We start from the raw sequence: 13330 nt of genomic DNA, 5'->3' as shown, positions 1-13330 counted from the left end.
CCTAGTGTTTGCTTCTTTATTTCAATTTCCCACTCTTGTTATGGTCGAGACTCGAGAGTCTATCTGGCACAGGAAGAGTTTTTGGCCTAAAAACCAAAAACATAAGAGCGGTTGAGAATGAGGTTTATTTTTTTTTTTCTCTGTAGAATAGGTCGTTGACAGGGAAGAGCCTTAAAGAATCTACGGTGACATGAAATGTTTTTAGTCATTTTCCTGAAATAGCTTTGTGTTGGTTGTTCCGTATAAACCACTATATATATCTCTTTGTTGTCTTCTGCTACATTCGCTCAGCCTCTAATAAGGAAAATAAGAAAACAGTTTTGGCTTCTTGAAAGGAATCAGAAAAAGGAGTTTCATTTTTTGTAGCTCCACAGTTCTTTCCCATTGTGTAAATTTGTTTGTTTGTTTTTGTTTCAAACCAATTTCTTTTCTTTAAACACCATGGGAGGCTGTGCGAGCAAACCTAAGGAGTCTAATATCCTTGAAACCTCTGCCACCACTGAAAACGTTGTCGTCGAGTCCAAGAATGTTGAAACCGAGACCGTAGCTCAGGTTTGTAGTTCAATTTCATTAGAGACAATCGCCTCTTATCCATTTTTGTCTATGGTTTGATGATGGTGTGTGATTCTTTTGTCATTTCGTTTTCCCGGTTGATTAACAGGAGAAGGCAGATGAAGTTGTCGCAGAGAAGAAGGAAGAGTCTGCTGAAGATGTAGCAGAGACACAGAAGGAAGCTGAGCCAGCCAAGCCTGCAGAGGAAGAACCAGCCAAGCCTGCCGAGGCTGAAACCGCCAAGCCTGCAGAAGCTGAGCCAGCCCCCAGAGGTGGTGAAGACCGAAGAAGCTGTCGTCGAAACTGTTAAGGAGACTGAGCCAACAAAACAAGAGGAGGCTACAGCTGCCAATGACACCACCAAAACCAACGAAGAGCCTCTTGTAACTCTTTGATTAAATTCATTTTCAATTCTCAAAACCCCCAAAATACCGTTGTAAATCAAAAAAATCTCTAAATATCCCATATGTTAACCCACCACTGTTGTATTGTTATTGTTAATCACATGTACCTTATGAAACAATAGACTTGTTGTGATTTGTGACTTGTGTGACCTTCTTCTCTTTTCCTCTCAGTTCCAAAAACATATTCCCTCCCTTTCAAAATATAAGATGTTTTAGAAATTTTTTTTTTGTTTCAAATATAGGATGTTTTAACTAAAGCACCCAAATTAAGAAGTTTTTACTTTTAACAAGTTCAATCAATCAAAAATAATACTGCATAATATAAAATACTAAACTAATCTAAAAGTTGCATAGAAACTTGAAAACATACTATATTATGAAATAAAAAAACTTCTCTAAAACATCTTATATTTTGAAACGGAGAGAATATTTTATATTGTGCAGTATTGTTTCTGATTAGTTGAACTTATTAAAAGTAAAAGCTTTTTAATCTACGTGTTTTAGTTAAAACATCTTATATTTTAAAACGGAAGGAATATATAACATCACAAGTCAAAGAGATAAGGTTTCACGAATATGATGGAAATTAGGAAATTTTTGGTTGATTGAAATTGGATTATTACAATTCTTCTTCTCTGAAAACCTAAGGATAAAAAAATAAAAATGCAGACTTTATCCGTAGCCTACTGCAACTGTGGCCTAGTGATTAGAGACTCAATTGGAAACAGAAAACAGTGTTGTTAATCTGAGTTTAATCTCTTCTTCATCATCTCCTCCGACTCTTGTTTGCCGATCGAAATCAAAATCTCAAGTCGATAGCTTGAGAGTGTTGGAATGGGACAAGCTCTGCGATGTTGTCGCTTCTTTTGCTCGTACTTCTCTAGGTCGCGAAGCTACAAAGGTTTGATTTTTATTTCTTTTTGGGTTTTCTTCTATATGTAGCTACCCGTGGATGTTTCCTCTGCTATGAATTGACATAGACAGTGTTGGGTTGTTTTTTTTAGAAAAAGCTTTGGTCTCTTGACCAGAGTTTCGATGAAAGTTTGAAGCTTTTGGATGAAACAGAAGCCGCCATTAAAATGCTTCAACATGGTTCCTTCTGTCTTGACCTCTCCAGCATTCATATCTCTCTTGTAAATATTTTCATCATCCTCAAATCTCTAAAGTGATTTTCTTTTTATGAATTTGTATAGTTTTGAATTGTTTAATTTGTTATTGTGAAGGTTGAATCGGGAGTTCGTCATGCTCGGAGGAGGCTTTCTTTACGAGCAGATCAAGCACTTGAAGTGGCTTCTCTTCTTCGTTTCTTCGATAATTTGCAGTTTGATTTGAAAGCTTCTATTAAGCAAGATGGAGATTTGTACAAACGGTTTATGCCTTTATCTGAATTGGTATTTGCAGTTTCTCTCCAAATTTTTGATACTTTTTTTAACTTCAGCATTGTGGTGCATCCCTCTCATATTGTCTTTGTGTGTTCTTTAACTCTCTTGCAGATAATGCACCCTGTGATAAATAGATCATTTGTCAAGTTGGTTGAACAAGTTATAGATCCTGATGGTAGAATCAAAGACTCCGCGGTTTGTTCTTTTGTCTCCCTAATGACTACATTGTCGTCAAGAAGCATGATCATTATGTTGAACTTATCTTTTATTGTTTCAGAGTAGTGCCCTGAAACAATCACGTGAACGTGTGCAGACACTTGAAAGAAAGGTCAATTTCGTTTTTTCTTTGTAACTGTAAATTGAAGAATGTCAAAACTGTTTTTGAGTTTCTTTGATATCTTAGCTCTTTGAATACATCTTGGTTACTATAAACATGTTTTGAGAAGATGTATTTTAAAGTTATTTTGTCTGAAACCTTCCTGATGTCTCCTTGCAGCTGCAGCAACTGATTGATGCTATTATAAGGAGCCAAAAAAGTGACGAATCTGTCATGGTAAGTATTAGAATCCCACATCGGTTGGGATATGTTCCTTGGGTAATATATAAGGATCATGGACCACTCCACTCATTGCCAATTGGTTTTGGGTTGGATGTTCATAATTCCTAATATGGTATCAGAGCCCATGGTTAGGTCCAACAAGCAATTTCCCACAAAGAAATGGTTTCTACCTATGTAGCCCGCATGTCTTGTTGTATTTCCGAGATGTTGGGCTTGGACTGTTTCCCGTTGGACCGTTTCCCACCCACATCTCGAGGAGGCCTATTAGAATCCCACATTCCTTGGGTAATATATAAGGATCATGGACCACTCTACTTGGCGGTGTAGGTAAAGGAACAATTCTTCATTTTCTGACGTTGGCCCTAGTAATTATATAAATAATATTCCAGGTAGCGGCTGAAATTGATGGAAGATGGTGTATACAAATGAGCTCAAATCAACTAACTTCTGTTAATGGTCTTCTGCTTTCCAGGTAAAATTGAACTTTTAGATTTCAGTTAGCAAAGAAGATTCAGAATTCCAGATTATTAAGAAAGAGTTTCATTACCATTGACCAATTTCTTGAGAAGTTATGCTTCTCCTTTAGTGATTTATTTTCAGATTCTGTCTCTTGAAGGTAATATTTGTTACAGTGGTTCAGGTGGAGGGACTGCGGCGGAGCCAATAGCTGCAGTCTCTATGAACGATGACCTTCAAAGTGCGAGAGCATCAGTTGCCAAGGCTGAGGCAGAAATTCTTTCAATGCTTACTGAAAAGGTAATTGAGTATAAATTTCTTAAAGTTAGAATTCTGTATCTTTCATTCTTATTGTTTTCTGCTTGTTGACATTTTTGTTCAATTTGATGCAAGCAAAACAGATGCACGTTGATCTTTATGATATCGAGGTGGTGTTGAACTACTCCATTAAGCTGGATGTGGTAAGTGTATACTTAAAACTACCAACCATTTCTCTTTTCATTGAAGCAAAACAAATCCCAGCAACATGACCTTCCAAACATGAGTGTTTTTTTCCTGCCAGATAAACGCTCGAGCAACTTACAGTAGTGCATATGGTGGTGCACATCCTGATATATACTTGCCACCTGAAGATGGGGTTGAATCTTTGTCTGGTGGAGAAAACTCACCGGAGAGTAACTTATCCAGCGAAGAATCGATTTCTAGAAAAGAATGGTTGCTGTATCTACCTAGATGTTATCATCCTCTATTGCTTCACCAACACAAGAAAAGCATAAGAAAGACGCGGGAGACTGTAAAATATCATAAAACAGTAAGTTTCTCATGCTATGATCATTTGAGTAGATTGATGATGCGTTTTAGCCGAAGTTGTTAATAAATACATGGTTGATTTTTCAGGCAGACACGGTCTTCTCAGGAGCTCCACCAATTCCAGCTGATTTCCAGATCTCTAAAGGCACTAAGGTTTTGGTTATTACCGGCCCAAACACAGGAGGTAAAACCATTTGCTTGAAATCAGTTGGACTCGCTGCGATGATGGCAAAATCAGGTAAGACATATGAAACTTACAGTATCTTCTGTGAATTAAAAACTCCACCAAAGATATAAAGCCCTTGGGAGAGAGTGAGAGATTTGAGTAACTTAACATCATATCAATTAAAAGATTGTAATGGTTTTTGTAGGTCTTTATGTTCTAGCAACTGAATCTGCACGCATACCTTGGTTTGACAACATTTATGCTGATATTGGTGATGAACAATCTTTGCTGCAGTCACTTTCTACCTTTTCTGGTCATTTGAAGCAAATTAGTGTAAGTCTGATTCTCTGTTGTCGTCACAACTTTTATACATTCAATAGATTTCTCCTTTTGTGCCCTTTTTCGGCAACTGTAAAACACTTTATTCTTATGAAATTTGAACTCGCTTAATTTATCAGTTTTGGTAAAACTTCTATCCGGTTTCGAATGATTGTTTAATCAGTTTGGAAGATGTAACTCTCTTAATATGTATACAACTTATGTGTCTTTTACTCTGATTGATTGACTTGCAGGAAATTCTTTCACATTCAACAAGCAGATCACTTGTGTTGTTAGATGAAGTAAGTTAAAAGACTGGCCATTACTTGAAAAAGGGAAAATAATGGGAAAACTGTTACTTGCAAGAATATGTTTTGAACTCTTGCGCTATTAACAGGTTGGAGCTGGAACAAATCCGCTTGAAGGAGCTGCATTAGGAATGGCAATTCTTGAATCTTTTGCAGAAAGCGGTTCTCTACTCACTATGGCAACTACACACCACGGAGAACTTAAGACGCTTAAATACAGGTTTTTAAATTCACCTGCCATTTTTCTCGGATTACCCAAGGGTTTAAAGAGTATTAACTTCTTTTTCTTTCTGCATCTATTGTAGCAATTCTGCTTTTGAGAATGCTTGCATGGAGTTTGATGACCTGAACTTAAAACCCACTTTCAAAATCTTATGGGGAGTACCAGGTTTTTAGCTACATGCTCATCTAGACTCTTTAATGATCGATTTGTTTACCCCTAAAATTGAATCAGAGTTAATATGCTTAACCAACCCACATTGAAAAATGATTGTCAGGTCGTTCGAATGCAATAAACATAGCCGAAAGGTTGGGGCTTCCATGTGATATTATCGAGGGTGCTCGTGAACTTTATGGCTCTGCAAGTGCTGAGATCAATGGGGTCATACTTGACATGGAACGGTACAAGCAGGAATATCAGAGATTTTTGAATGAGGCACGTGTTTATATAAGGTACGAATCTATGATTATTGAAGAGATTAAACTACTGAAGATCTAAAAGTGATTAGAATTTTAAGACCTCAGAGTCAGGAACTATGAGCTTCAACTTTATGCTTTTCTTCTTTTGTTTTTTCGTTCTAGGCTCTCAAGAGAGCTTCATGAGAATCTACTCACAGCGCAAAAGAACATTAACGACCATGCCGCTAAAGAGAGACGACAATTGAGACGAGAACTAACTCAGGCTGGTTCGATGACTCGTTCTACACTTCGCAGAACATTGCAACAGTTTCGTTCATCTGCTGCACAATCTTCTCAGTCAAAGGTAGCTACACAACTCCAAACAAAAGTCGAAAAGACAAATGATGAAGATAGTGGATTCGTTCATCATCTGTGGTAGAGAGACGACCAATTTCTGGTATTTAAACAAGTTTAAGCCCTTTAAAATATAGCTATTGTCTGGTTATGATCTTCGAATCTGAACCATGTTTCTGTATTAACAGAAGCTGCGGCTCAAAAGGTTCCTGAAGTTGGTAGCTCGGTGTTTGTTTCTTCTCTTGGCAAAAAAGCGACTGTTTTGAAAGTAGAACAGTCGAAGAAAGAGATCTTAGTGCAAGTAGGTATCATGAAGATGAAAGTGAAACTGACTGATGTTGTGGCCTGAATGTAATTGCCACGGTTATGTATTCATTAATATCTAAACGAACACAGTCATATTAGCTTCAGAGTACATTACGATGTAACTAAAGTGATATGAAGAAACTACCTACTAATTACATATGTTCTTGTTGTATGCTTTCTTATACATGTATATGGTGAAGGCCTGTACAGACTGGGTATTGAAAGTGTGAAGTGTTTTCTTTACACCGAAGCTCGTGGTTCTTTCTCTGTTGGTTCAGCATTCGTCTTGTTTAAGTCTATGCGTGAGAAGTGGGACTTGAGGCCAATCCAACATTGGTAGTAGTCGTGATCGAGGAAAGGTGACTCCAGAGCCCAATGGCAGACTCTAGGAATCAAGGCTGATTCGAACATGAAAGCCATTGTACCTGTGAGTTTAGAAGGAGCCATTGCATTTACACGAGAAATTGTCGCCTACAAAATAATTACAAAAATACTTCAGACTTGAATTGTATTTCACATTCAGGGGATCAATATGATCTCCGAAGAAAATGAACTGATACCTCGTATGTGGTAGTATCTGGACCATGAGGTGTCATACAGCTATGAAGACTTGCACCGCCAGGGAGAAATCCATCAGCTTTGGCCTGTGAATTGTTAAGTCAGTTTACAGATTTCAGTAGTTAAGCGAATGATTTGCAGAAGCAGGATCTTGATGCGGTTTACCTCGTATGCACCGTAGATTAAACCCATAAATTCACTCATGCAGTTACGATGATAGTAAGGAGGTCGAAAAGTATGCTCAGCAACCAACCATCGAGGAGGGAATATGACAAAATCAAGCAAGGCCACACCAGGTTTATCCGTTGGTGCTGTAAGAACTGAGAGTACAATAATTCCCCCAAAGAGTGAGTGTGATTTACAACAAAGAACCAGTAACCTACTCATAACGAAACAGAAATAAGAATAGATTTAGTGCAGAGGACCACCAACCTGTATTTATAGATGGATCTCCATGGTCTAAGAGGACGGTGTTGTATGGGCAAAACTTCTGAAGGTCATACTGCAGATGGGAAATGATATCTTTAGACAAAAAGTGTGTTGATTTTTCAAAAGCTTATATGCCCTCAATACACATGTATTCACCTTATAAGGCACGTAATTGCCATGCCAGGCGACCACATTAAATGGAGAAAAATCTTGTTTGGCAGTAAAGAGTTCACCACCAAACTTCTGAATAATGGTGTAGTCAGGCCGCAATGCATCTTCAAACCATGCCGTTGGTGCAAGAAAGTCTCTAGGTGCAGCAAGACCATTGGCACCTGTACATATCCAACGATACAATTCCTTATAAACACAATCCAGGTTATTCAGGTTGAATCTACAAGAACTCAAGAGTACCTATTGGTCCAAGATCAGGAAGCTGAAAATGAGCCCCATAGATTTCAGCAACATAACCTCGCGACTTCCCATCTGGTAAATCTACCGAGAAACGAAATCCTTGTGGTATGACAGCAATTTCACCAGGAGACACCAATAGCCTTCCACACTCAGTATCAATCCATAGCCCTAAACACCCACTCAGAACATCAGAATCAATCAAGGAAAGATCTTGAATCCGTTGCTTATACATAACTTACTAAACTAAACACACCAACGATTCATCTTAAATTCCATACCAAAAGATGTGAACTTTATAAACAATGAACTACTAAACTTACTTCCTACTTGAGGAACTAACAAGAAGTCACCATCAGCGTTGCAAAAGGCAGAGTCTTTCATTCCTTTGTTAGCCACATACCTTCAACAAAAAATGAATCAAAGATCATTTACTTTATCTAAAACCAGACTATAACCAAACCCCCAAAATCAACTAGCACAAGAGATCTCTATACATGTGAATAGCGAATCCATGGCGAAGAAACGAGCTTCCAGCTCCACAAATAGTATATAACCCATCAACGAAATCAGTAGCCGATTCAGGAATATCCTCAGCTCTCCACCTAAGCTGAGTCGGATTCGTACGACTGTTCGATGAATCAAACTCACTCACAAGCTTCTTATGAGCTGGTACACGTGGCTTGAACGGTTCATGTGTAACCGATGGCTTGATCCGATACAACCAACTGAACAAAGATGGAAAAAGATCAAAACTTTTAACGAAAAATCATCAAAATTTACAAAATCAAAAAACACCGAAGATACGTAAGAGTAAACGGAAGAACCTTCGTTGGTTGAGCTTGCGTGGAGAAGTGAAAGAAGTACCGGAGATCTGCTCGGCGTAAAGACCGTAAGGACAAATAAGAGGACTGTTCTGATCTAACGGCAAAGCTCCGGCGATCGCTTCCGATGAGAAATGGTTGCCGAAGCCTGATTGATACTTTAACTCTTCAAGCTTCTTCTTCTCTTCTTCCATGGCTTCTTCACAGAGTCAAAGAGAGAGACGATGATCGATACATACATACATGTGGAAGTGATGCTGACGTGGCGTGTTGATCCAAGCAATGTTTTCAACCAATTCCTAGGGTCAAAATATGTAACAATCCAATTCCATTGACTAATTATAAGAGTTTGGGTTGACTTTCGAGTGTTTAGACAACACTTAAACCCGTTTTATCCCAAAACAAGCTTAAGCCGAGAAAACAGGCTAAAACCGAGAGGAAACATTGATTTGAAGCAGTAAACAGCTATGTTACTCTTTCTAGGGTCAAAATATGTAACATTCTAATGCATTTGACTAATTGTAAGAGATCGGGATGAATTTGAAATGTTTAGACAACACTTAAATCCGCTTTATCCAAAACAGGCAAAAACCGGGAAAAGATTGATTCGAAGCAGTAAATAGCTATGTTACTCTTTCTAGGGTCAAAATATGTAACAATCCAATGCATTTGACTAATTATAAGAGTTTGAATATAAATGGGCTTTATTTATAATTAGGCCTAGTTTTGGTTGCTTTGACTTGCTGATTTTTTTATCCCACACCGGTGGGTTAGTGAGAATGATTCTTGTTTATATATGGCGAGGAAGTAGCAATGGTCACGACCTTACTTGAACAGGATCTGTTCTATAGGCTCGTACCTCTGTTTCCTTGATTTCTTAGGAGACGGGCCCTTAACCCTGGTTGATGAACCATGACCGTGCGATCAGAGCGTGATTAACACGGCCACGATCTGTCCTCGGACGCATCCGGTCCTGTAGAGGATCGTTACTCGGCTCGGTTCTACCTTGCCGGGGTGGTCGCACGGCGGTCTGACAGGCTCTTTTTTTCATCCCCTAAATCTTTTTCCTTTACTACTTTGGGCGTGTCTAAATTGCGAACAGAAGCTATTCGATTACATGTGACATGTCAATTTTATTTACATGTGGATTTATCTTTGTTCCATATGGAACCCATAGGTTGATTGTATAGCAAGAAACTTCGTAAACTGAAACAAAGATCTCTAACAAGGTTTATGTACAAATAAACTTCCATGACGTTTACAAATTTCAATATTTTTTAATACTATATTTATCTCGGAAAAAACCCGCAGTTTTAGTTACCAGGAATGTTAGGCTAACATTATCTTGTGTGATTCTAATTGTTCATTGTAAATTTGCATCCACCATCTAAGTATTTTCACATTTATGGGTTCGTTTTGTTTTGTTGTTCCGAGCCATATGATCATCTTGGAAAAAGGGTAAGTAATAAACCTCATCAACCTAGCTATTTCAAGAATCAAGATTATGGTCTGACAGGTTCCTTTTTTTTCCTCTTTATTGTGTTGCCCGAACTTAATTTACTTTTTGCTTCCACATAAAGACTAGAGTGGGATTTGTGAACTTTTGTATTTCAAACCTTGTAGATCATAAAAACCTAGAATTAACACTATAAAATCAACCATTATTCAAAACGCAATCAAGTGTTAACGGAATAAAGAGCTACACATTTTACAAGAGCTAACAGTATAATCCAGACAACTCTGTACAAGTCCTTCTATATTTTTTGTTTTACTCGATTCTCCCATTTACATCTACATCAATCTTCTTTCCACCCATTGAACCAACGTCAACAAGTAGGTCCTCTGTGTTAAGCTGACATCTCGTACTCCCACTTTGATTATTGTTCATGGAAATGTCAGACTCATGATCTGGTTGTGTTGTTGCAGCCATGGCCATAAATTCTCTAATTATCAGCTGACTTTCCACATCCACCAAGTTATTTTGAGTTTCTTGATCGTCAAGCAACTTCAACTTCTTCACGAATTCAGTTACTTCGAGCTCTCTCTGTTGTTTCATTTTCCTCTTCCGCACCAGCCTCTCAACAAATCTTTGATCTTTGGCCAACTTTGCACAGAAGCTTAGCATATGTCTTTGTTCTGTTTCGACTCCGTGTATCTTCTCTTGCACAGTGACCATTTGATCTTGAGACTCTTCCTGTTGTTGTTTCAACTTCAACACCTCCAATCTTATTGGACAGTTCTGATCCTCCTTCAGTGACTCAGCCTCTGTCTCTGCCTTCTTCAACCCCGTGGTGCTCGCTTCCTTGTTACATTTACTTTTGCTTCTCCTCCTTTTGATGTTCTTAAGCAAATGTTTCTTACCTCCTTGAAACCCTTCGTTAGCAAACTCCCACCTATCTGAATCTACCTTCTTAAACCCCTACAAAACCCTAGCTTTAATTTACAAAGCTTGCGACACAAGAAACATAGCTAAAAAGTAAAAACCAAGAAAAATTCGTTTTATCCTTACGTAGGTGTTGAGCTGGCGGACGAAACTTGAGAAGTTCTTGTGTTTGAAGTATTTAGGAAGGAGATTCTCTGAGAACTCGTAAGAATCCCAGATGATGAAGCTTTTACGGGTCGGGTTCCATGATACAACCGGGTCTGTTACTTTGTCATTGACGATCTCAAACGTCTTTCTCAGAAACGGCGTTATTAGACCTATCTCGTGCAATTTTGAAAAACTAACTGGCGACGACGAGTCGGTTAAGTTAACGGCATCAGCTTCTTCTTTGGTTGGTGAAACGACGTCGTCGTCAGACGAGCCTCCTCCGCTTCCAGTCTGGCCACCTTTAACGGTGACGGTTTCCGTCCGACGTTTGGAATCGCCGTCATAGCTTCCAACGCCGTTACTATCTTCGTCTCCTTTTGGAAACTTCTTTGCTGTTTATGGAAATATATAAATAGTGTTTACTTGTACGGTCTATCAAAAAAGTTAACAAAAATTTATATTTTTACACCCATATTATAGTCCCACTTTTCTGAATTCACAAATTAACACCCATATTATAGTCCCATCTCTAACCGTTGGATCTTCGTGGTTGGTGAAGATGAATCGGTGGTCTAAGTGACTATGGGAAAAAGAACCGACCGTATACAATTGAATTCGATTTCATGCATGAATGACAATTGTCGCGTACTAGAAGCACACAGCAGTTAATATGCTACTTCACTACTATAGAAACAAATAAAAGAAAATAAAATAAAAGGGAGTTAAAAGCCAGTTTATTAAAGCTAGAGTATTATATAGAGCTGTGATCGTACTTTCGTATTTCGTATATTTCTTCTGTCCCATAAATATTAATATTTTGAAATATTTTTTTGTTTCAGAAAAATTGATGTTTTGTAAATTTCAAAAAATAATCATTAAAAATATTTAAAATTTTGATTGTTATTAATTTAAATTAAATAATATATTTTTAGTTAAACAAAAAAATATATTTAAACTAGGTAGGAAGTAGGGGGGTAATCAATGATCTTTTTTTAAAATGTGTAAAAACTTCTAAACATCAATTTTTTAGGAATAGAGGGAATAGAAAATTGGAATAACCGATATTCTTGTGATGAATATAAAAGAAAAGAGAAGTTTGTACTGTAACCTCTGTGTTATACGCACTAAAATACTACAAGAAAATAGTCATTTTACAACATCGAAATTTGTTGCAATTATTTAATATATCGTTGTAAATCATGATATTGCAACAAAATTGAGACACATTTTGTTTGTTGTTATTGGATTTTGCAAATTTACATATGTTGCACATATGTTGCAAAGTTTACAATAAACTAATTTATTGTTAGATATGTCATATTAATATAACTTATAATCATAATAAATTTGTCACATAATTATGATACACATTTGCAATTATAAATGGTTGCAACTTATTGCCACATAAAACAATAAGCAAATAATATTATATTTGTAATATTGTAACGTTATTTATACAGAAAAATTAGTTGTATAATTATGATGTTTTGGTGCAACCAAAAATCGTCATAAATAAATATGAAACAATTATTGTTGCAAATTTTCGTGCCTAGTTCCATTGCATATTCGTAAGATGCAATTCATTTACAACATTAAATTTTAATCACAGTATTTTGCTATATCATTTGTTAGGCACATTAGCTATTAATTTCATATTATTTATTTTTTTTTTCCTAAATTAAAATATACATCTTCATGATTCAAAAGTAAAAGACATAACTCATTTTATTATAGATAATCAAATTAGATAATCAAATATTAAAATATTACAGTAATGCATAAAAACAAGAAATTACACAAATGATGTGAAATAAATTTTCTAAAATATTTTTATTTCTTCTTATCCCAGATGAGATGTCCTTGATAGGTTAAAAACACCTAAAACGCCGTAATGCCTCCTTGAGCTTAGCCTTCATTTTCCATAAGACTCATCTAGATATATTTATTAAAAATAACAAAGTCAGTATACAATACTACAACAAAACTTATACCAGTTACGACAAAACTTTATTACTAATCAGAACTTATAATAAAACTGCGGGTTAATGGAGAACTGTGCTTTGACCCAAAAAAAAATAGAGAACTGTGTTTACATTCGGAGAAGGAATGTTGCTTGATACCGTGTTGTATTGATAGACCTGTAGAAGCACCTTCTTAAGCTAATATATAAGCAGGTTAAAGTAAAATCGTATCTTTAATACTGAATAATAGTAGATGTAGTTAAATCTGTTCAGTATTATTCAAAGAAAAAAATAATAATAATAACAGAAGAAGCCGCAAAATTGATTTTATTTCCCACGCACACAGCTAAAAAAAAAGTACTCGAAAGTTGTAAAGTAATATTTTAT

At 36.7% G+C, this 13330-nt stretch overlaps 1 protein-coding gene, 1 non-coding gene and 3 pseudogenes across 5 annotated transcripts; 3 read left to right on the top strand and 2 right to left on the bottom strand.

Annotated features, from left to right (window-relative positions):
- Positions 1-384: 384 nt before the first annotated feature.
- On the top strand, positions 385-1096 carry LOC147935347 (uncharacterized; annotated as a pseudogene). Its single transcript, XR_015573008.1, has 2 exons — positions 385-552; positions 662-1096. The product of XR_015573008.1 is annotated as an uncharacterized LOC147935347 (transcript).
- Positions 1097-1599: 503 nt separating this feature from the next.
- Positions 1600-6392, top strand: LOC147935346 (uncharacterized; annotated as a pseudogene). The gene is made up of 18 exons (XR_015570652.1): positions 1600-1857; positions 1961-2089; positions 2180-2347; positions 2450-2533; positions 2616-2666; positions 2835-2891; positions 3287-3369; positions 3530-3653; positions 3755-3814; positions 3916-4164; positions 4251-4401; positions 4535-4662; positions 4902-4949; positions 5045-5175; positions 5261-5343; positions 5453-5627; positions 5757-6030; positions 6116-6392. The product of XR_015570652.1 is annotated as an uncharacterized LOC147935346 (transcript).
- On the bottom strand, positions 6261-8715 carry LOC104725929 (homogentisate 1,2-dioxygenase). Its single transcript, XM_010444680.3, has 9 exons — positions 8456-8715; positions 8126-8356; positions 7952-8031; positions 7632-7799; positions 7377-7552; positions 7224-7293; positions 6957-7111; positions 6794-6877; positions 6261-6704 (listed from the first exon to the last, which is right to left on the bottom strand). Exons 1-9 carry the CDS (start codon positions 8644-8646, stop codon positions 6474-6476), a joined length of 1386 nt encoding a protein of 461 aa, XP_010442982.2. The 5' UTR covers positions 8647-8715; the 3' UTR covers positions 6261-6473.
- A 556-nt stretch (positions 8716-9271) lies between these two features.
- Positions 9272-9492, top strand: LOC147935345 (small nucleolar RNA U3). Its single transcript, XR_015573247.1, has one exon. It is a non-coding gene; the product is annotated as a small nucleolar RNA U3 (small nucleolar RNA).
- A 600-nt stretch (positions 9493-10092) lies between these two features.
- On the bottom strand, positions 10093-11496 carry LOC147935344 (heat stress transcription factor A-9 pseudogene; annotated as a pseudogene). The gene is made up of 3 exons (XR_015571402.1): positions 11493-11496; positions 10962-11374; positions 10093-10871 (listed from the first exon to the last, which is right to left on the bottom strand). The product of XR_015571402.1 is annotated as a heat stress transcription factor A-9 pseudogene (transcript).
- Between the last annotated feature and the right edge of the window lie 1834 nt (positions 11497-13330).

Source organism: Camelina sativa, chromosome 11, assembly GCF_030686135.1.
Source record: "Camelina sativa cultivar CO46 ecotype springtype chromosome 11, ASM3068613v1".
In the NCBI taxonomy this organism is placed as follows: Eukaryota; Viridiplantae; Streptophyta; class Magnoliopsida; order Brassicales; family Brassicaceae; genus Camelina; species Camelina sativa.
The sequence above is the reverse complement of the archived record's forward strand: the minus strand, read 5'-3'. Positions and strand labels throughout refer to the sequence as shown.

Bases quoted from the DNA above. Each gene is read 5' to 3' on its own strand.
- LOC104725929 (XM_010444680.3), bottom strand. From the start codon at position 8,646: ATGGAAGAAGAGAAGAAGAAGCTTGAAGAGTTAAAGTATCAATCAGGC. The intron at 7,800-7,951 runs GTAAGTTTAGTA...GTGGGTGTTTAG, and splicing joins GTTAGTTCCTCAAGTAGGAA to GGCTATGGATTGATACTGAG. The intron at 6,705-6,793 runs GTATCAGTTCAT...ATTATTTTGTAG, and splicing joins CAGATACTACCACATACGAG to GCGACAATTTCTCGTGTAAA.